The sequence below is a fragment of the Argopecten irradians genome, chromosome 1 (genome assembly GCF_041381155.1).
Source record: "Argopecten irradians isolate NY chromosome 1, Ai_NY, whole genome shotgun sequence".
In the NCBI taxonomy this organism is placed as follows: domain Eukaryota; kingdom Metazoa; phylum Mollusca; class Bivalvia; order Pectinida; family Pectinidae; genus Argopecten; species Argopecten irradians.
Genome location: NC_091134.1, coordinates 11,563,890 through 11,588,072, shown reverse-complemented (window position 1 = coordinate 11,588,072; position 24,183 = coordinate 11,563,890). Strand labels below are relative to the sequence as shown.

Sequence of the window (24,183 nt, the reverse complement as noted above, 5' to 3'; positions counted from 1 at the left end):
AATTATGAGTTAAGTCCATTAAACAAATCTGCATGTTATGCCCCAAATAAAGCGGTTGAATATTTTTTCTCAAATCTAGTCTCCATTTCATGTTCAATGTTCCTCAAACTATGTAATAGTTTTGAGTTGATTGAAATGCCTTCCTAAATGCCATATTTGCATCATATAACCTAAAACCTCGCCATTTTAATGACGAGGTATGACGAGTATTTATATATAATACAAAACAGCAAATATATATTTTAATAGTTTATTAGGACACAAATCATTCACAAGGCGATGGTTCAATATAACATGGCTCGCTGTCTTAAGTCCATTAAAGAAATCTGCATGTTATGCCCCAAATAAAGCGGTTGAATATTTTTTCTCAAATCTAGTCTCCATTTCATGTTCAATGTTCCTCAAACTATGTAATAGTTTTGAGTTGATTGAAATGCCTTCCTAAATGCCATATTTGCATCATATAACCTAAAACCGCCATTTTAATGACGAGGTATGACGAGTATTATATATAATATAAAACAGCAAATATATATTTTAATAGTTTATTAGGACACAAATCATTCACAAGGCGATGGTTCAATATAACATGGCTCGCTGTCTATTAGTCAATATGGCATAACATTCTTTGATTAGATAATTGATGGCTTGGTGTGTCACATTGATGTATGAATATCAGATTATTTGATAAAATATTATATCTAGATTAATTGTATACGATTCAATATACTCGCACCTCTTTTATCACTCCCGAAAGGATTATGTGTTTATTAACATGATGAATGATAACTGTTAAACGTGACGACTTTAATGAGACTATGTCCCTATTAGTATACTATCCTTATCACTTCATTAGTTACAAATGTACTTGACATGCAGTATTCGCCGTTCTTGTCGGCATGTTTTTGCTACGCGGATTCACACAGTTTGCAAACAAAATTTCTTTCACACCTCGATGAAGTTAAAAATAGTGACACAAATGCTTAAATGATGAACAACATGTAAATAAATTAGCAAATGTAGTAAAATGACAAATTATATTTTATTACAATGAGATGGTAGTTAGGTCACCAAGAATGGTGTATATTACACTGAATCTATAGTATTTTATAAGTTCGAAGGCTCTAACGAAAATGAATTCCAAAACGTAATGGAAAATTTGCAATGTTAAATATAATAAAAGCATGAAAATTCATTGTTTCGTTTTATATCAATAATATACTTACATTCTATTATGCATTTTTCGATTCATGATTAAATACATGCATTCTCATGCATATTACACAAGCTCTATAGTGGAAATAATAAGATGAAATTGAAGTACATGGCATCAACGGAGAAGCACGTTGAATTGGGTCAAACTCCATCAAAGCTCATGGTTTGTCTAAATTTTCTCACTTCTTCTTAAAGACTGCTCTAGCAAGATTACAAAATGGCTTCTCGAACACAACGGCCACTACGAAGGCAATGGCGAACGACATCACAGTGTGTCCAAGGAACAGATATGTCTGCAAGGAAAATGGATAGTGTATCACTATTTAATATCCGTCTTAAAGTTTGTCAGAAAATATTTAAAATGTCAATATTACGTCTTTAAACTGCATATTTTTCTTCTTATTGCAAACTGTTCAGTAATTCTTTGAACTTACAAGGAGATCGATCAGTTAAAATTTAACAATTTCTATGTTGAGATATGCTATAGTTTCGGAGACTATTTACCATGTTTTAGTATCGGGGGAGTTGCTCTTTTCTACTTTCTTATATTATCTGAGGAGATAATTATAACTTACCATATACTATGACCTCATAGTATATACTTACCATGCTATAGTCTCGAAGGAGATAAATAAGACTTCGGTCCGTGTACATATAAAACACCATCCAGATAGGATGGACAAGGTACACGGAGAACGTCAAACGAGATAAGGGTAGAAACCCACGCCAGGAAAGGAAGGCATCGATCAACCCTGAAGACAATCAAAATATTAATTTTATCCGATTCATACATATTGTTATTCAATCAAAAATAATATTACAGCATGTGATATATCAATACATGCCCAATTATGTGATTATACAGTTATTTCTATATATGAAGTGACCTACTGACATTTCTACTGTATTTATACAAACATACAAAAATGTGGAAGTCTTCAGGCAAAACTTTGTACTTAATTTCTAATTAATTACATCAATATTAAAGTGTCAATTGTTTCTGATATTTTTTCTCTATTTTTGAATAAGAAATGAATTCAGCATTATTAGAATGTATTAGTATGATATATATCTTGCTTATAAGGAATACTCCAATTGGCTTTATAATGAAGTCGACTTAATTTTGTTATGATGCTTTTAACTGTTTATTACAGCGGTGTTTTATTGTTATATTACAGAGAATGGATTCAATCCATCACTGCAGACTGACTCGATCAGTGTTTGTTATGGAGCTGTATAACGCCTACATCAAATTAACTGCATGACGATTTATTTAATGAACTCTCCGATTTTTTGTAGTATATCTATATCATATATGTATAAAAGGATAACTGTGAATTGCAACACCATGTTCTAGATAGATATAAAACCACAAGCTTACCACCCCGGCCGGTATAGCAGGCGTATATGACCCAGGCTACACTGATACACCAGAGAGGACGTCCAAGAGCTTCATAAGCTGCCTCCATATCTCTGGTCCACTCCTCTAGCTCGGGTTGGTACTTGGTGTAGTTTACGTACACAACAAAGACCCCGATCACAATAGCGCTCACCCAGCCGATAATTGCACCCCACTAATTGAAAAATATAAAAATCAAATTTGAACTGTTTGTTTTAACTAATCAAAAAGAAAGAATGCAGTATGAAATCGAAATCAGTTTATGGTGATTTTTTTTGTAAAAATAAATAACAACGCTGGCAATAATTATCTTAATGTACATGGATTTCAACTATCTATTAGTACAATTATGTAGTATTCAAAGGGTATTTCTACATCGTAATATAATGTTAACGATAAAACATTGAGCTGGCCACCTGATAGATGTACCTAAAGTGGACTCCTTCAATTGGACAAAAAGGCATTGCTTTATAAAACAAATTGAAAATTGCATACCAACGGCAGCTTTCTTTTTCTTTCTTTGAACTTGAGTAGGGCTAGACCCAGCATCATTCCTATACAGTATGACGAGACTCGACACCAGGGGGCGATAAATACGTTATTCCAGTAGTCTCCGTTATCGTCGATCATCCTGGAAGGAAAGCAATCAGACTTCTGAAAATACTACATTCACTTTAAGTCATTCCGACATCGTACTTTACTATGTGGTGCTTCAATAACAAAGATTAAAAGATAAGCATTTATGTTTAAGCCCACATGATATCTGACAATGCTAGTACTATACGGATTCGGTGTGGTACTTCAGTAACTCACAACAAAACATCCCCTCAACATCTGCTAGTTTCACAACAAAACATCCCCTCAACATCTGCTAGTTTCGGTGTGGTAATTCAGTAACTCACAACACAACATCCCTTCAACATCTGCTAGTTTCGGTGTGGTAATTCAGTAACTCACAACACAACATCCCCTCAACATCTGCTAGTTTCGGTGTGGTAATTCAGTAACTCACAACACAACATCCCCTAAACATCTGCTAGTTTCGGTGTGGTACATGCACTTCAGTAACTCACAATAGATATCGTTTTGGTTCTGTAAAATATGACAACTTCCATATTCGCTTCCATATTTATACTTTAGTGACTTACCATAGTCTATCCACTCACTACATAAGCATTTTCAGTATCTTATACTATCTTTTCTATATCCAGGTCTTCTTAGTAATTAGATGTAGCAAAAAAAACATGCATATCCACTCCATTTTCTTACTCCTCCATATTCATATTTCAGGTACTTACAATAAAGATCCCGCGATACTCTTGTTAGAGTTACATGTACTTATAATAAAGATTCCCTCCTAAATCGTTTTTCAGTTACTTATGATATTTAAAGATTATCTTTATATAATTATTTCAGTTACCTACAATAAAGACACCTTCATATTCTTGTTTTACCTACAATAAAGATCCCTCCATATTCTTGTTTTAATTACGATAAAGATCCCCTCCATATTCTTGTTTTAATTACAATTACGATCCCCTTCTTACTTTTGATAAATGTCCCCACCATATTCTTGTTTTAATTACAATAACGATCCCCTTCTTACTTTTGATAAATGTCCCCTCCATATTCTTGTTTTAATTACAATAACGATCCCCTTCTTACTTTTGATAAATGTCCCCTCCATATTCTTGTTTTAATTACAATAACGATCCCCTTCTTACTTTTGATAAATGTCCCCTCCATATTCTTGTTTTAATTACAATTACGATCCCCTTCTTACTTTTGATAAATGTCCCCTCCATATTCTTGTTTTAATTACAATAACGATCCCCTTCTTACTTTTGATAAATGTCCCCTCCATATTCTTGTATTAATTACAATTACGATCCCCTTCTTACTTTTGATAAATGTCCCCTCCATATTCTTGTTTTAATTACAATAACGATCCCCTTCTTACTTTTGATAAATGTCCCCTCCATATTCTTGTTTTAATTACAATTACGATCCCCTTCTTACTTTTGATAAATGTCCCCTCCATATTCTTGTTTTAATTACAATAACGATCCCCTTCTTACTTTTGATAAATGTCCCCACCATATTCTTGTTTTAATTACAATAACGATCCCCTTCTTACTTTTGATAAATGTCCCCTCCATATTCTTGTTTTAATTACAATTACGATCGCCTTCTTACTTTTGATAAATGTCCCTCCATATTCTTGTTTTAATTACAATTACGATCCCCTTCTTACTTTTGATAAATGTCCCCTCCATATTCTTGTTTTAATTACAATTACGATCCCCTTCTTACTTTTGATAAATGTCCCCTCCATATTCTTGTTTTAATTACAATTACGATCCCCTTCTTACTTTTGATAAATGTCCCCTCCATATTCTTGTTTTAATTACAATAACGATCCCCTTCTTACTTTTGATAAATGTCCCCTCCATATTCTTGCTGTACTTACGATAAAAGATCCCCTCCATATTCTTGTTTTTCTTACGATAAAAGGTCCCCTCCATATTCTTGTTTTACTTACGATAAAAGATCCCCTCCATATTCATATTCTTTCACTCCCGCGGAGGTGATACCAGCTGCCATTAACAGGATCAAAACTGTCCCGGCCAGGCGAAACGAACTGTACATCAAGTTGTTTTTTATTTAAACTTTAAAATCAGTCAACGTTAGTACATATATATGGAAATGTATGTGATATACCTAAATTGAGCATAATTTGTCTTTTTTTTTTACATGTAATTTCCCTTCTGGTCGCATTTTGGTGTGTATAAAGACACTTACAAAATTATTAACGACATGAAAACGAAATTATGAACGAAATAAAATGTATAACTTGATTTGTTTGTTTAACTTGAAAACAACAAAGAGGTTAAGTATTCCAGAGGAATTACTATGACACCCGCCGTAAACCCACTAGGTAAAATATTTACTAAACTAAATCGTATCAATTACATCGCTGTACTTACAAAGTTGCCATGAGAAGTAATATTGGTGTTATCAAGTAAAACTGCATTAGTAAGGCTAGGAAAAAGGACCAAGTCATGCACTGAAATACACAATAATAAAATGAGCATTATAGAGATAAAGGTTTACAATAAGACACTATAAACACTTACAGCAATTTGACGTGTTACCATTTGCTGTAACGTTATGATCTGCTATCGTTAGCCGCCGGTCGTTTGCATTGATAGAAATATTCATATCTTTTATAAGAGAGCACTAACAACTAACTGGGCTTTTTTAAATATCATATATAAAAGTTATAAAAAAGTATCTTAGATTCGTGTGGGCTTTTTAAAAATTTGTCTCTAATTTTCTTTGTTTTTAAACCAAATCTCGTAAGATTACACTTATCTTAATCGTTTCATTAAAGGTCTCTATTCCAGACGCTATATATGTAGATAATTTTAAATATAGAACAGGACACCTGTGATCAAATTCAACAGATTAATACCGAATCAATTGTTATTGTAATGCTATTTTATATTACCATTAAAATCATTATAAGAGCAACGTTTTTGACATAATACAAAGCTTGATATACATGTAGTTACAATAATAAACAAAATATTGTTTACATCATCCTACCTGATGGAAGGCGTCGTTTCCATGGACACCAACAAGGTTATTGATGTAAAGAAGATGGTGCCACCAGTCTGTTCGGCACTTCTCGGCAACCATGATTTTGTCAGGCCAGCTGGGTCCTGTACCGAGATAACGGTACCAATACACAAAGATGACTAGTACCATAATGTAGGCTGGCGTCAATCTGCAACAAAACGCCATTTGATTATATCATAAAAGGATATGTTAAAGACCATGACCTAGACCATAACTTTAAGTAGTTTTCTTTCCTGTTGTGTTTTGGATAAAGACACGAAAACAAATACTGAGAAACTAATTTATTTAAGTATTTAAGTAAACTTTATTTATCATTAATTTATCACCTGAGATAATCATACAATTGCATTTTTATCAACTTGCTTCTATTTGAAATTTTATCATGCGTAATTAGAGTACCAATAAGGAACAATCAATTTATACTTTAGAATCCTTAAATATTTACACTATCAACAACAAAGTAATGATGTCATAGTATAGCACCGACCAGTAAATTAAGATGTTTAGTGACTACCTGATGTATCGCTGAAATACGATACTTAGCAAAGTTTTCCACTTGAATTTTCCGAACTTGGCGAATCTTGACATCATACTGTATGTGATGAGACACCCGCTGGAAACAAACAGAGGATATAGTGGTCTGTAGTCAAACGTACTGTCATTCTTATGCGCATACATTTAAGCACTAAACGTTGTTTTTTCAGTTGGCATTCAAAAAGAGCATATGAATGACATCTGAACAGAGACAAATTCAACATTAGGCGCGTTAGGGCTCCATGTTGAATATGGTTCTGTTCAGTTGGCATTCATATTGGCTATAAATGACAACTGAAAGACGTTCAATGCTTATATTTATATTTGGTTACTATTTTATAATGAATTCCAAAAGGGTTTTGCATCTATAATGAATACATCTTTCGTTATCACAAGAACGGAACCGTGATTGCTGGTACGACAATTATGACGTCACAATAATAATGACGTCATGATAAGCGGCGGTGGTTCATAGGCTTTATGAATGCAAACTGCGCTTAGTAAGGTTACATAGTTGGACTGCAATGAAAATGTAAATATTTACATGTGTTCGCTATTTTGGGTTTTTTATTAATTAAAATAAAAACTACAAATGTGCATTTTTGTTCATATTTCAGCAATTCAATATTGTGAAGGTTTAAAACATATAATTCATCTTATTCATCTCAGACTTAAAATCATTTTGCTTAATGAATCTTAATTGAGCAAAATAATTAGTACTCGCTGTTATCTGCTAGAATTCTGCCATCATTGTTTAAAGTCTATTACAATAAAGCGCACATCTACATCTGTAGACGGGATCAGTTTATGGTCTACCTGATCATGAGGAAGGTATCCACACCGTAATGTGCGCCCATGACAGCTTGGAAGGTGAACCTTTTCATGATATCCAAAGTGTCAAGCATATCCACTGAAACACATCAGAATTCTGTAAAACTGTGGTTTGGACAGATATTTATGCTTTTATAAGTTCTCGAAATAGGTTCGTTGGTGATAGACGATTATGTACGTAATCTAGAGGAGACATTGATATCATCGTCAAATATATTGTAGGATGTAACAGTTAAAAAAGTTACCTGTCAAAGAACTGTCTTTGACGGTTACAATATTTACCCGCCAAAGGACGGCCTTTGACGATTAAAATATTTACCCGCCAAAGGACTGTCTTTGCCGGTTACAATATTTACCCGTCAAAGGACGGCCTTTGACGTTACCCGTCAAAGGACGGCCTTTGACGGTTACATTACTTACAAGCCAGAGGATGGCCTTTGACAGTTACAATATTTACCCGCCAGAGGACGGCCTTTGACGGTTACATCACTTACCAGCCAGAGGATGGCCTTTGACGGTTACACATATTACCCGCCAGAGACGACCTTTGACGGTTACATTACTTACCCGCCAGAGGACGGCCTTTGACGGTTACATTACTTACCCGCCAAAGGACGATCTTTGACGGTTACATTACTTACCGCCTGAGGACGGCCTTTGACGGTTACATTACTTACCCGCCAGAGGACTGTCTTTGACGGTTACATTACTTACCCGCCAGAGGACGGCCTTTGACGGTTACATTACTTACCCGCCAGAGGACGGCCTTTGACGATTACATTACTTACCCGCCAGAGGGCTGTCAGTGATGGGTAGAATATTGTAGATATAGGTGTTGCCCAACATGATCCACAAGATACTTAAAGTACGGATACCGTGTATACAATCAATAGCGTCGGACTGACGTCTGTACGTCATTAGCTGTCTGATACTCTGTATTGCAGAGAAACTCAACACGATTCGCTTGCCGAGATCTGTCAATCAAACATATATTATACAGATCATGCATAGTGTTTTTTCTTGCTCAAAATCGATATATTGATTAATCCTAAAACATTATACATAAATATCTTCTTAAAGTTTCATTCAACAGCTAAATTAATTTCTATCAGAATCCCATTTTATATCTAGTTGAAACCTTTGTAATAAAATTGTGCTACAGGTCTCCATATCTTTGACGTGCTATATGTAACGTAGGTAATCACACTTCTCGATTATCATTGATGACTATATCACCATCTGATATTACAACATTTTAATATATATGTGCAATGATTATTCCAAATAGTAAGTGCAGTGGCAATGTCGCTTCGCCTAAGTTATTACTTTCATCCTCCTAGCACAAGAGACGATTATGAAAAATTATAATATACACGGCATTGCAGCCTCACATTCACCCATACATTTAGGTCTGCGTTTCGTTTTAAGGTCCAAAAGAAAATAGACAGAAAATACATAAGTTTTCTGAACAAGCAAAATCATTGCACTTTTCTTCTAAATTGAATACTACCAATCGGATATTAGTTTACCTGGTTTCTTCTCAAATTTTGGGTTGCTAACGTCATCGAATCTGTTAGACTTAGAAATCCCATTTCCTAACGATTCTGGCGTAGCCTTAATGTTGGATGATTCAGAAACCAGGCCTTTTGTGGAACCATTGCTGAAGGATGTAGTCGTCGTGGTGCTTGTTGCTGTCGCCTTTGAGTCTGTTTCTGAGTCGGCAGGATCTGGCAGCGACTCATAAGCGTCAACAAATCCCGCATTGTGGTAGTCCTCATAATTATGTGGCCCGCTCATGTGGTCACGTGACTCTCGTCGACCCCATTTACAGATATGTGTAACGGATGCTATGATGACGAGCAGTATTATGGCTGCTGTAATCGCTCTGCGAAAATTAAAAGACAAAATTCCTCTGTGATTTTGACAGGCAAGAATCATTCTGTGGCGATAAATAACAGATGTTGGTTTTATTTTCATTAACCAAACACAGCTGACGATACTGCAAAAGGCTTAATGAATTGTGTAACTTAAAATAGCAATAAAACAATATCGATAGTACAATGTTCTTTCATCATTCTGAAATATTGAATCAGTATATCGACAAAATTATTCTATTAATATGGAATTTAATCAATCGTCAAATACGACTCATCAATCAATTTATTGACATCTTTCAAAAATAATCTCAAAAAAAAAATGCTTACAAAACTAGTATGGCGTCTTGATCGCTGGCGAGATCTAGTGATTCGTCACATGTTACACTCAAGGGGGTTAACCCGAGTCCTGCTGCTACACCTGTAAGTATGTACCGCACAATGAGGGTTCCCACTTTTGGATGAACTATTTATCGTATAAGTCCTGTTTACTACATGTAGTATACATTACTGTACTACATCTACTCTTATTGATATTGGTACTAAGTCCATATTACATATGTTTAGTCCTGCAGAACTCCAAAATAACGGCTAGAATAATCTCATGTTAGCAATAAGTGATATTATGATAAAAAAAAAAAAAAAAAACTACGTACCAGTTTCGAAGAAATCTACGACATCTCCTGAGGAACAGCTGTCGGGCAGACAGACGCCCAGACTCAAAGTAGTTTTCATGCCGTACAGTTTCTGGTGTAATAGCAAGTATATCAATATTAATCAAAAACTCGCTTTCTCTTTAGCAATATTATGGAATTATGTATGAGAACAAAATTTAATAATAAACACGAAATGTTTGGAGCTAAAACAAAATTTACATTTTAGTACATGTAACTGATGCACTGTACAATGCACTTTACTTGACATATATTACATACAAAGAATACATATAATAGTGTTATTAATATCACTGCATATGGATGTTATCTTAACTAGTTATCGATTGTGTGGGTGTTTATAGAACTATATTATATTAATTAGTCTTAGAGCATGTTCATCTACAAAATTCAGCTTCATTTTTACATTGGGGATGCCTTAAAATTAACAAAGAATCAAAATAAGATAATAACATTAATTCATCGATATGTTATTTTTAACAGTTAACAAATACTTCTGAATTGAGGATAGACATATTTGTTTGTTTGTTTTTGTTAAATGGCCCGTCGAAAGCCATGGTCATTTAGATCCGAACTTTGATATAAAAAATGGTTACTTTTAAAACACACTTTATGGTAAAAAGTATACAAGTGTGTATACAAATAATAGTAAAATAACGATCATATTACACAAGGTAAGACGAAAACAAAGATGATATAATACTAAAATGCATAGCTTATGATATAAGCCTATTTAATTTAGATAAATAAAGATATAATCGAATTCCCCACCATGAAAAAGAGTTAGAATGTCGCACACATGGAAGTATTTATCTCTGATGACTTTAAAATTCACACAGTGCAATAAAAGGTGTTCTATTGTGCATGACCAGTTTAGAGTTGAGATAGGACATCTTCCTCTACGATCTTTCCGCCTGGAAAATGAAGTCTATGTGTTTTTTTAAGTTTATTGTTTGTTTCCAGACCATTCAATTGAAATACTCACGTTAATCAGGTTGAAAATTGATAAAATATATCGTGCTTTACGTCTATGTGCCACATTCCCTGTATCTAACATTTACCTGATTCTCCAGACTTGGTACCAAGGACACCAGAAGTGACTTGGGTAAATCAAAAGCCACTCGGCAGTAGCGGCCCCCAAAAGTACGTGTCGTATTATCTTCTGTAAAGAGGTTGGCTTTAATGGCCACACACTCGTCATAATTCCCCATCATATGTAGACTTCCCTTCAGTAGTCCAGGCGTTGGTTTACCTGCGGCGTCCAACACTGAAAAAACCAAGTTACCGTGCGTAAATTGTTTTCTCCTGTCCTGTTTACCAACATCATCCAGCTGTTCAAAGGTACGTCACAGTGATTGTAGAACCCGAGATCCCGCGAGACTTGTATTACTATGTTGGTTGTTTGGTTGCTGAGATTAACGTCATATCAACAAGCCAGTGTCATTTAAGGACGGCCTCCCATGTATGCGGTGTGTTGCGTGTATATAGTGTGTGCGTGTTTTGGGAGACAGCGGTATGTTTGTGTTGTGACTTTGTAATCGTGGAGCTCTTGTTCTTTTTTGTAGTGTTTTCTCACTGAAGCATGCTACCAGAGACACAGACCAAACACAAGTCACTCGGCCATGTAAAGTATCTGGTGATGACAATAATAAGCACCCGGCACCAAAAAATAGAGACTATAAGATAATTATAATCCAACTCTTTGGTAACCACAAACGATTAAATATACGTAAATAGAAACAGAATTTCGATTCCAACGAAGACAAATTGACGAGGAGCATAAGATGCGTGCTTGTCCTCGACATATAGATTCTAACATGAGTCATGCTTGGAAACGAGGCTCTGAATCTAGGTATAACAATATAATCACCATGGATTTTTAGAAGCACCGAGGGAGCCTGACATAGTACAACAAAGCGAACAGCATTTCATTTCTTTAACGCCGTTAATAATTGAAAAAACAACACAACAACCCCCCCAATCTGTATATCTTTTCAATGTCTTATCTAACAGTCGACACCTCACATGAAAAGCATGGCAGCTTGTTAAACGAGATTAGATCAAATATGTAGACACCATAAGTTAGTGAATCCATGGTAGTTTCTATTTAGAAAAGGAAATTCTATTTGAAATGATCAATACTACAATAGGTTATCTTTAAAAAAACGTATGGTGCCATATCAAAGTCGGTGGTTTCATTAAAAGTCGTTAACTTTAAATAAGGGAAAATATCGAATTAGTACCATGATGCAAGGTTCAGGAAAGTACCCTGATATCAATATATTTATATATGAAATGTTCCAGCAATGATAAGCTTGTTTTCGTAAACTTTCTTTCTTTATTTAATTTTATTCTTTTGGAACTTTAAATTGAAGCATGTATAATGCTTTTTAATGATTGAGCACTTGGTTCACACGCTTGTAAAGGTGACCTTCTGCAGAATTACATAACATTGACGGAGTACCTGTGCCTCGGTACAACTCAACCCCTGATAACATACAGATACCAAAATATATTGCCTTTAAATCTTACCTCATCGCAAGCAACCTAGCTAGCAATCCTTTTGTTAGTTTTGATAAAATTAAGACACATTTTTAAAAATTCCAATAAAAATTTCACCAACGTTTGTATATCTGGAAGCCCTTGTTACCAAAATATGTTGTCAACAAAAAAGTGATTGATGCTATATCAGAAACATTCTTTTAAAAGGGTCTCCGTGCAAGGTTTTTAATAGAGTTCATTTCCCATCAGTAAATAAATTTTGGATGCGGTTTTTGTACAAATTCAAATCTTGACGACGCCTATTAAATTTGGAGATTTAATTACTGTTAGGTAATTCGTCGCTATCAGATATTTTTCTTAAATTGTAAATTCTCTTAGGCTTGTATGTACTATGTAATACATACGGAATGAAATATCGTTGGCATTCGACAATTGTTGGCAATTTGTTGTTCTTGGTTTTTAGAAAAAATATTTTGGAATCAGCAAAGTTTGTCATTCATCAAATAAATTATGTCAATCTGTTTACATATTTCTGTATGTGGTGTCTTCTCGAAAAATGCAAACCTCATTTAGTTATTGATGAGAATCATATTAAATGTCTTCTGGCTCTTGCTTAAGGTTTTGTGTATAACGTCATAAGTGACTGTGATTCATCACATCCATAGGGCTTCAATATACCAAATCCGAGTATTTACATGTCTTTGTGGCTAAATAACGAACTTTTTCTATGAAGTTATTGGGCGCGACATAAGTCGTACTCATTTAATATATTGGAACACGCGACACAGCCAGAAAATCACTATTTAGATGTAACAGTTTAAAGCTACTTTTTCAATAGAGTGTGTCGTTTTCGGGTACCGAATTAACACTTTGGCAACCCAACGGGTAAACAACTTATAACATTCAATAATTCAATCAGACGTTTGCATAGGGCAGTGTGCTTTAACCTATCCTGGATAATGTAATCTCACCACAGGCCCACTGCTATCTTTGTTCAGTGGATAACAATCCAGATTGGTTTCTACATGTTACAATTGTGATACGTGGCACTTATGTTTAATTACTATAAAACAGTATATTTCATGGGTGTAGACTGTTGAGATATAATGGGTATTTGTCGAAGAAATAAACGTCAACATTCCTGTCCGTCTGTATCACTGTATTTCTGTAGACAATGCATAAGGTTTGTTTGTTTCCTATCTTCAAATGTCTCAAGGATGTCTAATGTTTACCCATTGTAGTTTCAAGTTCACCTAAGGTTGAAGGATACGCATCACGCCTTAATGCGCGTGATTGGAAATTTTTTAAAAAGATTTTTCATATTGTTCATATATCTGAGATTGAATGGATGTAGACTATTGGGATTTAATGGGTTGTTGTCGAAGAAATAAACGTCAACATTCCTGTCCGTCTGTATCACTGTATTTCTGCAGACAATGCATAAGATTTGTTTGTTTCCTATCTTCAAATGTCTCAAGGATGTTTAATGTTTGCCCATTGTTGTTTTAAGTTCACCTAAGGTTGAAGGATACGCATCACGCCTTAATGCGCGTGATTGGAAATGTTTTAACAGATGTTTCATATTGTTCAAACATCCGACACGAAAAGTTTAAATATATGCAATTATACCATGATTGTACCCTATTTTTCGCATATTTCGTCAAAATAAGCAAGCTACACAGCAATTAACGTGTCAACTGTAATACCTAATGTTAGCTCCGATGCATACACACTTTTATCAACATTGTCATGTTCATGTACACAACTAATACCTTAATCACAATTGATTTTCAACTTTGTTTTTCTTTGTAGCATCAGAACATTTGAATACAGATTACGAATAATATTTAACCAGTTCTGATATTTGGGTGGTAGAATTCAGAGTTTTGAAAAAAATGTGCTTTAAGTTAATAGATGTTAATCTTATTCTATTAATTTGACACACAGTTACTCTTTACATCACTCAGAAAAATATGTACAACTGTTTTACCTTGTTCTAGTATTTTTGTGGCTACAAATTTATGATTTTAGTGAAGTTGGATGATTCGTGTGGAAGTTAAATTTGATGAAGATGATTTTGCATCAATAAAGAAAATAGACAAAGGTGACGGAATTTTCTTACTAAGTTCAAGTGTTTTTGGTTTGAAATCTCATAAGATTGAATTTGGAGATTTAAGATAACAGTAAAAATGGCATTTTGGGTAAGGTACTTGGTGGCGGTCGATTTCACGGGAACAATGGTCAACAAGTAGTTTATCACACTACATCCGGAACTGCATGAAGTATTTGACTTATTTTCCTTCGTGTTACTTGTCAAACCAATATTTCTGCTTTGTTGTTCGTCGATGTTATCTTAAATGTTAAAGCTTATCAAACCAAACTGATAATAAACAATAGATTAATGTTATCGTGATAAACGATCTCGGTTTGACCCCTGTACAGGTACCGTTATTACATTCTCCGTTTAAACCAGTGTTCTATTTTCAATAATAAATCTTACACCGAAAACGTCATCAATCGAATTTGAGAAATCCATAGAAATGATTTTTGATTTTACTTCGAATTTAATTTGGCCTTTTATTTTGGATTATTAATATACTAGCTTTATACCGTTTTAATATCATTATGAGACTTATCGAGATGGTTTCATCGATATTGATTTTAACTACTTTTTAACAACAATTTTGATAGTTGATCATTTTTTGACATCTTGTATATAGAAGAGACATACTATTGTTGTTCATTGCTCAAATTGCTTCTATTGATTAAAACTGCTGATGAATCCAATACGTTGTATATTACAAGATTCTCTTATCATAAGAGTCAATAGATAAAATATCACTTTCTAGTAAAGTAATGTCTTGGTTTACAATATATGTTATCTGCTACATTTAATATGTAAACGATGAACAATAAAAGTAAGAATATGATGACTAGTGTGGTTCATGTGTTCGGCATACCAATCGGTATTGTTAGAATTATCCCTGGTTTAGTTATATGTAATGATTTCAGATCATTTATTTTCATCGCCAACCTGTTTAAGAGTTTACAGGGACCTGTTACAACTGTCTGTATGACTGATGTTGGCAGCTGACATTGATTTTACATAGATGACCGACCAATGCTATTTAGGTCCTAATCCTTCTATATCTAACAACCTATATTACTTGTAACAATGATTTTGGGAGAGTTCATGCTATTTGATTTCCACTGCAGATGAAATATCGATAAACAAATATGATAACTATCCTTGTCATACAGTGTAGCGAGGCTATCAGTTCATAACCGCTGATATCTTGTCATGATTTTAAACCAGGTCGAAATGATAATGGGAGTATTTATATCATATCATATCTAAACGACTTTTTAGTAACTGAACAACAATGTGAATATAGGTCAATTAATCTCCCTTAAAGTATCCTAAAACATAAATGGTATTTAGATATTTTCTTATTATCAAATGGGTGAAGCCTCATGGCCGAATGTCTTGTTTTTAATGAAAACATTCAATATTTGATTGAAAGTAAAACAATAAGAGCGTTTTAAAATCGAACTAGTATAACTATAGTTGTAGTATAACTAACCGTATATCTGTTTGTACTAATTTAGATATGATGTTTGATAAACCATATACTCAAATAGCGAAAAGGTTTCTTTTCAGTATCTATTTCAAAATGTTCAGTACTAGGGACATATCCAAACAAAATGGTCAATACTGGAGACACATTCAAACAAAATATTCAATACTGGGGATATATTCAAACAAAGTGTTCAATACTGGGGACAAATTCAAACAAAATGTTCAATACTGAGCACATATTCAAACAAAATGTTCAACACTGAGCACATATTCAAACAAAATGTTCAATACTGGGGACACATTCAAACAAAATGTTCAATACTGAGCACATATTCAAACAAAATGTTCAACACTGAGCACATATTCAAACAAAATGTTCAATATGGACACATTCAAACAAAATGTTCAATACTGAGCACATATTCAAACAAAATGTTCAATACTGGCGACACATTCAAACAAAATGTTCAATACTGGCGACACATTCAAACAAAATGTCCAATACTGAGCATATATTCAAACAAAATGTTCAATACTGGCGACACATTCAAACAAAATGTCCAATACTGAGCACATATTCAAATAAATCTTTATATGAATAATAAATAACATGGAAATAATAAATTAGATTATCAGTAATGTCACGTTGATGCCCTATATTGGACTGTTTAGATATATTACTTTTGTGTCTTTCTTCATTATGTATTCCTAAACTTATATGAGAAACCAGACCCCTGCAGGTCACATCGGCTGCATTTTATAATATGTGTTTGTTTATTTGTCTGTCTGTCTGTCTGTCTGTCTGTCTGTCTGACTATACGAATGTATATTTCCCGTTTCTCATACATGTTAATCGTAGATATCTTTAACAAGAGGTTGTCATGGTTGTTGGTTCAAGGTCATTGTTGCTATTTATAGAAAATCTTTGTCAGCGCTCTGAATGCTTCATTCATTTTATTAATTTTCATTGCAAAACTTGAAAAAGATTTCAAAGGATCTGAAGCTAGCCTGAGTTGTATTATTATCTAGTTAAAGCCACTGTAATATGTGACGAGGATCGATGATACTTTTGCTTTATCAATACCAATAGTGTCTTCTAGATAAATGTTTAAAAAATGGTCATTTTGATTCAAAAATATTGTGCATGAGAAACACGACTTTATTCAAGTCAAACATTCATTTGATTTCTAATTTCTGTTTGCTACTTTTTACTTTGTCTAATTGTTGCGCTTGTTCATACATACGACTAAGCGATGCAAATTATAATGAATTTGGTCTCAAATAGATAAAAAAAGTATATCTATTGTTTTTAATTGATCCTGACTGGAAAATTTCTTATAAAAGGTGTTGTTCTAGCAGATTCTTCCGTAACATAGCCCGCCTCCGCGCCTCCTATTCTGCTTCAATCAAAACTACATTTTTGGTGCAGATGCATCTCCGAGTGATCTCAATATTTTTATCTCTTAACCTATTTTATTTATGTTTATTTTCAAAAAAATATATTTCTATATGCTATTATCTGCTAGCGATATCAATGCATCGTTTGCCTCACTTTACCAGTGCTACACCACTGTCGAATGGTATTACATATTTAAAAAAAAAACATTAGCAGACTAATGGGTATTTTTCTGCAGTTACAAAAGTCATTTACATTACATCATTACCACCATTAAAAAGTTTCAGCTAGTGATTTTACTTCATAATAAAAAAATATTGAAATTAATGAATTGCGTCCCGAAAAAAAATCCATGACACTATGCCCTACTGATTTCGCATGTACCAAATGCAAATTGAATTATTTTACATGTATTCTTGAATTAATGAGATACATATATATATATATACACACGCACGATTAAACATCAGTTATTGTTCAAATGATGAGTATCGTTTAATTGAGCTGTCGGCGGTTCAGCATCTTTAAAATCAAATACATGTATGCTCCTGTAGCTGTCCAAGTTCCTTACAGGGAACATTCCGGACAGGTAACATTATGGACAGGTAACATACCGGACAGGTAAAATTCTGGACAGGTACAGGTAAGGTCTATCTTCTGTCGAATACCTAGTATTGTACGCGAACCACAATGTCCGTGTTTACAGCTATTAGTTAAGATTGGACACCATTCATTATTACAAAAGAAAACTTTACTTATATCGTTTTAATTCAATAGTAGTTGTTTTTAATAATTATGATAGATAAAATCTTACTTTTTAACGATGACCTGATGTCTTAGTACAGTTGCATGGTAGTAGTACTTACTTTCCATTGCCCATGTCTCGCTGATTGCATTCATCAGGAACTCGCGAGAATCAGGTCCACACATTGGAGGGAATTCTTGCACCTGGGTGCTTTTTAAGACAGCTTTTCTTAAGTTGTACTTTGGATTTGGACTAGGAGCAGTCACTGGTGGAAGAATCATCTTGATGACGTCACGCCATAACGTTTGAATATTTACTTGGCGAACAATATCCATGACTACAAATAATATATAAAAGGACATTTTATACGCCATATCAGATGCTGACGATTTTTTATTCCTTTTATTCTATGTGTAAAACTACTGTAATATTTACGCATTAATGGCAAAGAAATAATACTGTGAGCACTTGGTGTTATTCTAATATGTTATGAGTTATATAAAGTACTTGCATTTCAAAATATGTACTGTATATTTTTTTTGTATATACAGTGTAGTTTTAAAAAATATTTTGTTGGCAGTCTGGAATCGTTTCAAAAACTGAAAACTGTTGGCATCTCTAAACATGATATCATATTGGCTGTTATTTTCGCGGAGATGATATTTTTGCCCTAACGATGAACATACCGTTGATTGTGAAACGTTGCAATTGCGAATATTTTGACCCGCTTAAAAACCGGCTAGCGATATTAAAAAATATTAATAGAATTCATGTGTTTCTTGTTGGTATATATGACACTAAAAATCGTCTAGCAGATCACAATACATCATCAATACTGTTGAATGTCACCGAAGCACTTTGAAGTTCTATGAAAGACCGATTTGCTCAGCATTCTGAGAATCTGCAGCAGCTGTTTGGAAGGGTTAACGTTATTCTTAACTAATGTTGACATGTTTTACAAGGAAAATTTTCGATTTTTTTATAATAAGAATTATAGCACAAATAGAACTATCTGAAACCTTTCAGACATAATAGAGAAGGTTATACAAGGTTTTAACCATTATTGAGCTACGTTGACCGAAACTCATTTTAGTATTATCCACTATTTCTTCTTGAACTAGGGTCTATCGTTTTTTGTACCTGTGCTTTGTGAAATGTTTTATTTCTGGATCAAAGCAAGTATTGGACCATTGCAAGGTAGGCTACTGATATCATTACTATAGGAATTACCTGGTCGAACATAAATGCTAGTCTCAACTTGTTACACTACGGTTATTAATACCTGTTGTCGCCAAATTGGAAATTCTAATAACAAAATAAAAGATAACGTATAAGAGTAGGCTTTGATTGTTTGGTCTTTGGCTGTAAGTGAAACTCTGCTCTTTGAATAAATGTCTTTTGCCAATTACAATGAATATCGATAATTTAGCCATATTGTGTTGTTTAATACCTACCACTTGCGTTAGTTGGTATACTGGTAAAGTTAGCGTCTGCCAATGAGTCAGAGACGACCGTAAGTACATTAGGTAATACTCCGAGCACTGGCTGCATGATACGGGAAACCAATCCAGTGTCCAAGTTCTGTAGGGAGTTGAGATTTAGGAGTGAGAATAGCAGGTCCTTTTGTTCCCCGATTATATCGGCTAGTAGACTGCTCCAGGCAAGTCTACTCATAATTCCTCCAGCATATTCCTCTGGGTTGGACGGATTAAGTCCGGATGTATTTACTAGTTTTACCTCCTCCACAAATCTGCTAAATAGATCGTATGTCTCGTTCTTTAGGAATCCTATAACTCTCACTGATGTCCAGTCTAACAACATTAGAGCCGTAGCAGTATTTAACCCCATGACGTCATCCCACTCTAGTCCTTTCAGCTTGATAAATTCGTGAAGAATATTGGTTATATCAAGTTCTTTTACGATAACCACAAGTGGAGTTGTCCCATTAGGGGGATTCTGAACCAGAGTCACGTCTATCCTATTCAGGTCTTGTATGGTGAACTTTAAGATATTTGGGATATCCTTTGCGATGACCGGTGCCAAAACTTTCCCAATTATAGGATTTAAACCTACAAGGTCGAATACTGGTTTCCCGAACCTTTCTAAAAACTTTGTCAAAAATTCTCCCCAATCGAATTTCAGCAATAAATTGGCTAAAGTTGGTTTGTTGAATATGAAAAAGACCACATTTTTCCTTGATACTAGGTTCAATTCTTCCACAAACAGTTTCAATAACCCCTCTGAGTTATTGCGAACATACGTCAACACGACAGGTCCTAGTTTAGAAAGAAAAGTCGATTTTAAAATGTCCAGATAATTGATTGTCTTTAATAAATCCGGATCTGTTATATTCTTGTGGTACAAATCGGCCATAGCAGTAAGGTTTAGTTGGTTTATTTGTTGCAGGGTTAAATTGGCAATTTCTACAAATCCATTAATCACTTCCGGTAACAATGTATCTCCAAGTACGGGATCGAGACCTATAAGCCGGAAAGCACTATGAGCGATTCCCTTTATTGACGAAAGTTGGTAGAGTTTACCCAACATATCGCTGAAGTTTAGTCGATGTATCATCTCAGTAACTGCTGTAGCAGGATCCGCCTTTTCTAGTCCCGTTAGATTCATGGCATTTAGTTCGTCCACAAGAATCTTCGCTGCGGCAGGACCGTCGTGACTTAGGAATCCAGCAATGTTTTCGAGGACCCACGGTACAATCTTTGCCGCGATATGTGGCTCAAGACCAAAGGTCCCTTCTTCTAACAGAAAATCTCCAATGACATTGGTATAGTTGGTGCGAGCCACTATGCCGTACATCAATATGGTATAATTCCTGGTAGCCAATAAATCTGTAGTGTTCACTTCATTGATATTCTTTACTAAAGATTTTACTCCCTTCAAAAAGTGTGGATTGTTCAGCCACGTAGGCAAACTATCTAGGACCCACGGTACGAGAGCACTAGACACCGGTGGCTGCAACTTTGAGATCTCGCTCATTACAGGTCCAATAGAAAACGGAATGGGTTCAAGCTTGTGGAGCAATATCGGGTTCTGTAAGAGTGTGTCAGCTAACAGGAGAACAACCTGAGAATCGTTTAATGTCTTGAGTATATCCGGCGAAAGACCACCAACTTGGCCGGACACTGAGCTTCCATTCATAAGAAGCAAAGTCCCAAGGATGACAGTTAGTCCCACGGCGATCTTCATTGTATCATCGACATCAACCTTTAATACAAAACAAAATGTGTGGTAGAATAGTGAATGGGTTTACGTATTTTTTAACAAGAATGAGGGTCTTACTACATCGGAAAACATTTTCTGCAGGAGTGATATCGCCAACGTTAAAGATATTGCACAGTCACATATATTGTTTTCAGTGCGTTCTTATATACGTATGAATACTAACGTTACAGTAATTTTTTTTCCGTCGAATATCCCAGATTCTTAAAACATATCATTTTACAATAATCATTAACCCTATTGAATTCTTCATGATTCATTTATTAAGAGATTCTAATGTGTGTCATCCATCGCTAATATTTTGCGGCTTGTGCATACCTGTAGGATGCATTGTATAGAGTAAAGCATTGGTACATATGAGGTATAGGGTATGCCGAATAAGATAGTAATAGTTTGGAAACACTTTACTGTCATGATAACGAAATCAATGCCCTGATTGGTCAAAATAAAGCTTAATTGGAGCCTGTGGTGTTGTAATTCTGTTTAGTTTGAACATATTTTATTTGAAAATCAAATGTAATACTTTTTGTTTGTTTGTTTGTTTGATTTATTAACGTCCTATTAACAGCTATGGTCATGTAAGGACGGCCTCCCATGTATGCGGTGTGTTGCGTGTATGTTGTGCGAGGTGAGTGTACTGGGAGACTGCGGTATGTTCGTGTTGTCTTCTTGTATAGTGGAACTGTTGCCCTTTTTATAGTGCTATATCACTGAAGCATGCCGCCGAAGACACCAAGCAACACACCCCACCCGGTCACATCATACTGACAACGGGCGGAAAATGTAATACTGTATTGCTCTTTAATATAATTTAGTTCGATTTCAAATAGTTTTTATCTACATAAGAGAGAATTATATTCTCATTTCATCGCTTGAGTTTGAGAAGATAAAAAAACGTGTTTCTAACCAGTATTTGATGTAAGAAACTCGCCTTTCAAATGACCGCCAAATTAGTTTTTTTATTTTTTTTATTTTTTATTTGTGTGTATAAAATCTACAAACAAAAGAAGTCTAGTGTTTGTCATAGGTATTATTTGACAAATTGCTTCAAATAGCTCAGACAATTTGTAACTGGCCTTGACTGGTATCTAATATATTAAATAGATCACGCAAAATATAAATACATGTTTGTCAGGTCAAGCTTTGGAAGACAAAGTTTATCAATAAAAAATTGATAAAAATGAACTAATCTAAGTTCATGTATGAAACCTTGGTGACTTATATTAATCTCCTAACAGATATCACATAGATGGCATAAAACACACAAGAAAAAATCAATTATTTTAAGACCAAAGCATACATACAAGAAACCCCAATGCACATTGACAAATACGCGTGTGTTTATATTGAAAATTAAAATTAAAATTGAATTTAATTAAAATTAAAATTTTTTCTTTGGCCTTGTTATAAAATTACACGGCAAAACGCACCAGTGTTCAGATCAAACAACAATAACTTACATGATCCGATGTATTAACAGTCAATCCTGGTGACAATAGGAGAAACGAAACGCAAATGCATTTCCGTCCGGATTGTGAGTTTTCCGGACTATCGGCGTCCGGATTATCGGGGGTCCACTGTATTTAAATTTGTTGAATGTTTCATATAAATTATCTGACACGGAAGGATCAAAACTGTCGTCACAATATCATCTGTATAAAATCGCTTAGATAGAGAATAAATTACATGACATTATTTACACATTAAACAGGTGATTGGATCAAATTTTGTAATGTTACTCTGTCTCAATACTGCACATTTCTGCTTATCTTCATGGAAAGAAAACTATACCTAGGAGAAGTCAGAATATCAGCATCTTCATGTGAATTTTCTGAAAGTCTACGTGCGATGTATAATTACACAATATTAACATGGGTTGGGTGGGTCTCGACATTCTTGGACATTTTGTAAATTGTAGCAGAAAATATCCAATCAATAGACCATAGATCTTATCAGCGCGAGGCAATTCCACAAATTGCACATTATATACATGATACAGACACGATATAGCGGATTCCAAAAGTTTACAGATTTTTGAAATGTTGAAATTTTATGAAACATGATGAGAAACAATAACCTTACCTGTGTTACGTCACCAGTTCACTCCACGTGGTTAAGAGTCGGTGTCTGTATTAGGTATATCCCCCTGCTTATGATATGTGTGATATTTAACAGGTCCAGAGCACCTGTATCAGAAGCCAGATGATGACCTCTCGATGGATGTCCAAAGATGGATGTCCGTAGAGTAATACTTAAGTAGCGTGCTGTGTTGTGAGTATATGGCGCGATACGGCCCTGCCTATAATCGTATCTCAAACGTCACCAAACAAATAGATAACAACTTGAAACCCGTAGATACGACCAGGTAGCTATCGCAGCTAAATGTGTTCGCCTTTCTCACACTCCCATATTAATAAAAATGTTTTGAAGATTTGGTTTCGAATTCGGTCGCTTTGCATCATTCAAACTTATAACTTAACACAAACAGTAAGATGTGTGTCTGATGTGAAGTCTGATTCGTGTTTTGTTGTGATATTTTCTAACTTTTGATGTA

General features: G+C 34.5%; 1 protein-coding gene across 1 annotated transcript; it reads right to left on the bottom strand.

Moving 5' to 3' along the window:
- Positions 1-531: 531 nt before the first annotated feature.
- LOC138317612 (uncharacterized) lies at positions 532-23,933 on the bottom strand. Its single transcript, XM_069259400.1, has 17 exons — positions 23,712-23,933; positions 19,847-21,614; positions 18,514-18,729; positions 11,231-11,436; positions 10,152-10,242; positions 9,826-9,916; positions 9,151-9,506; positions 8,410-8,595; positions 7,607-7,700; positions 6,771-6,869; positions 6,224-6,404; positions 5,602-5,681; positions 5,157-5,255; positions 3,110-3,245; positions 2,597-2,789; positions 1,822-1,967; positions 532-1,508 (listed from the first exon to the last, which is right to left on the bottom strand). Exons 2-17 carry the CDS (start codon positions 21,594-21,596, stop codon positions 1,395-1,397), a joined length of 4,038 nt encoding a protein of 1,345 aa, XP_069115501.1. The 5' UTR covers positions 21,597-21,614; positions 23,712-23,933; the 3' UTR covers positions 532-1,394.
- Between the last annotated feature and the right edge of the window lie 250 nt (positions 23,934-24,183).

What these genes read in the sequence shown, in the direction of transcription:
- LOC138317612 (XM_069259400.1), bottom strand. Translation starts at nt 21,596, where the DNA reads ATGAAGATCGCCGTGGGACTAACTGTCATCCTTGGGACTTTGCTTCTT. An exon ending in CGAGACATGGGCAATGGAAA is followed by an intron (nt 11,437 to 18,513) that starts GTAAGTACTACT and finishes TGGTTTTTTCAG; the next exon opens with TGTTGGACGCCGCAGGTAAA. An exon ending in GAAACGACGCCTTCCATCAG is followed by an intron (nt 5,682 to 6,223) that starts GTAGGATGATGT and finishes TGTGTATTTCAG; the next exon opens with TGCATGACTTGGTCCTTTTT.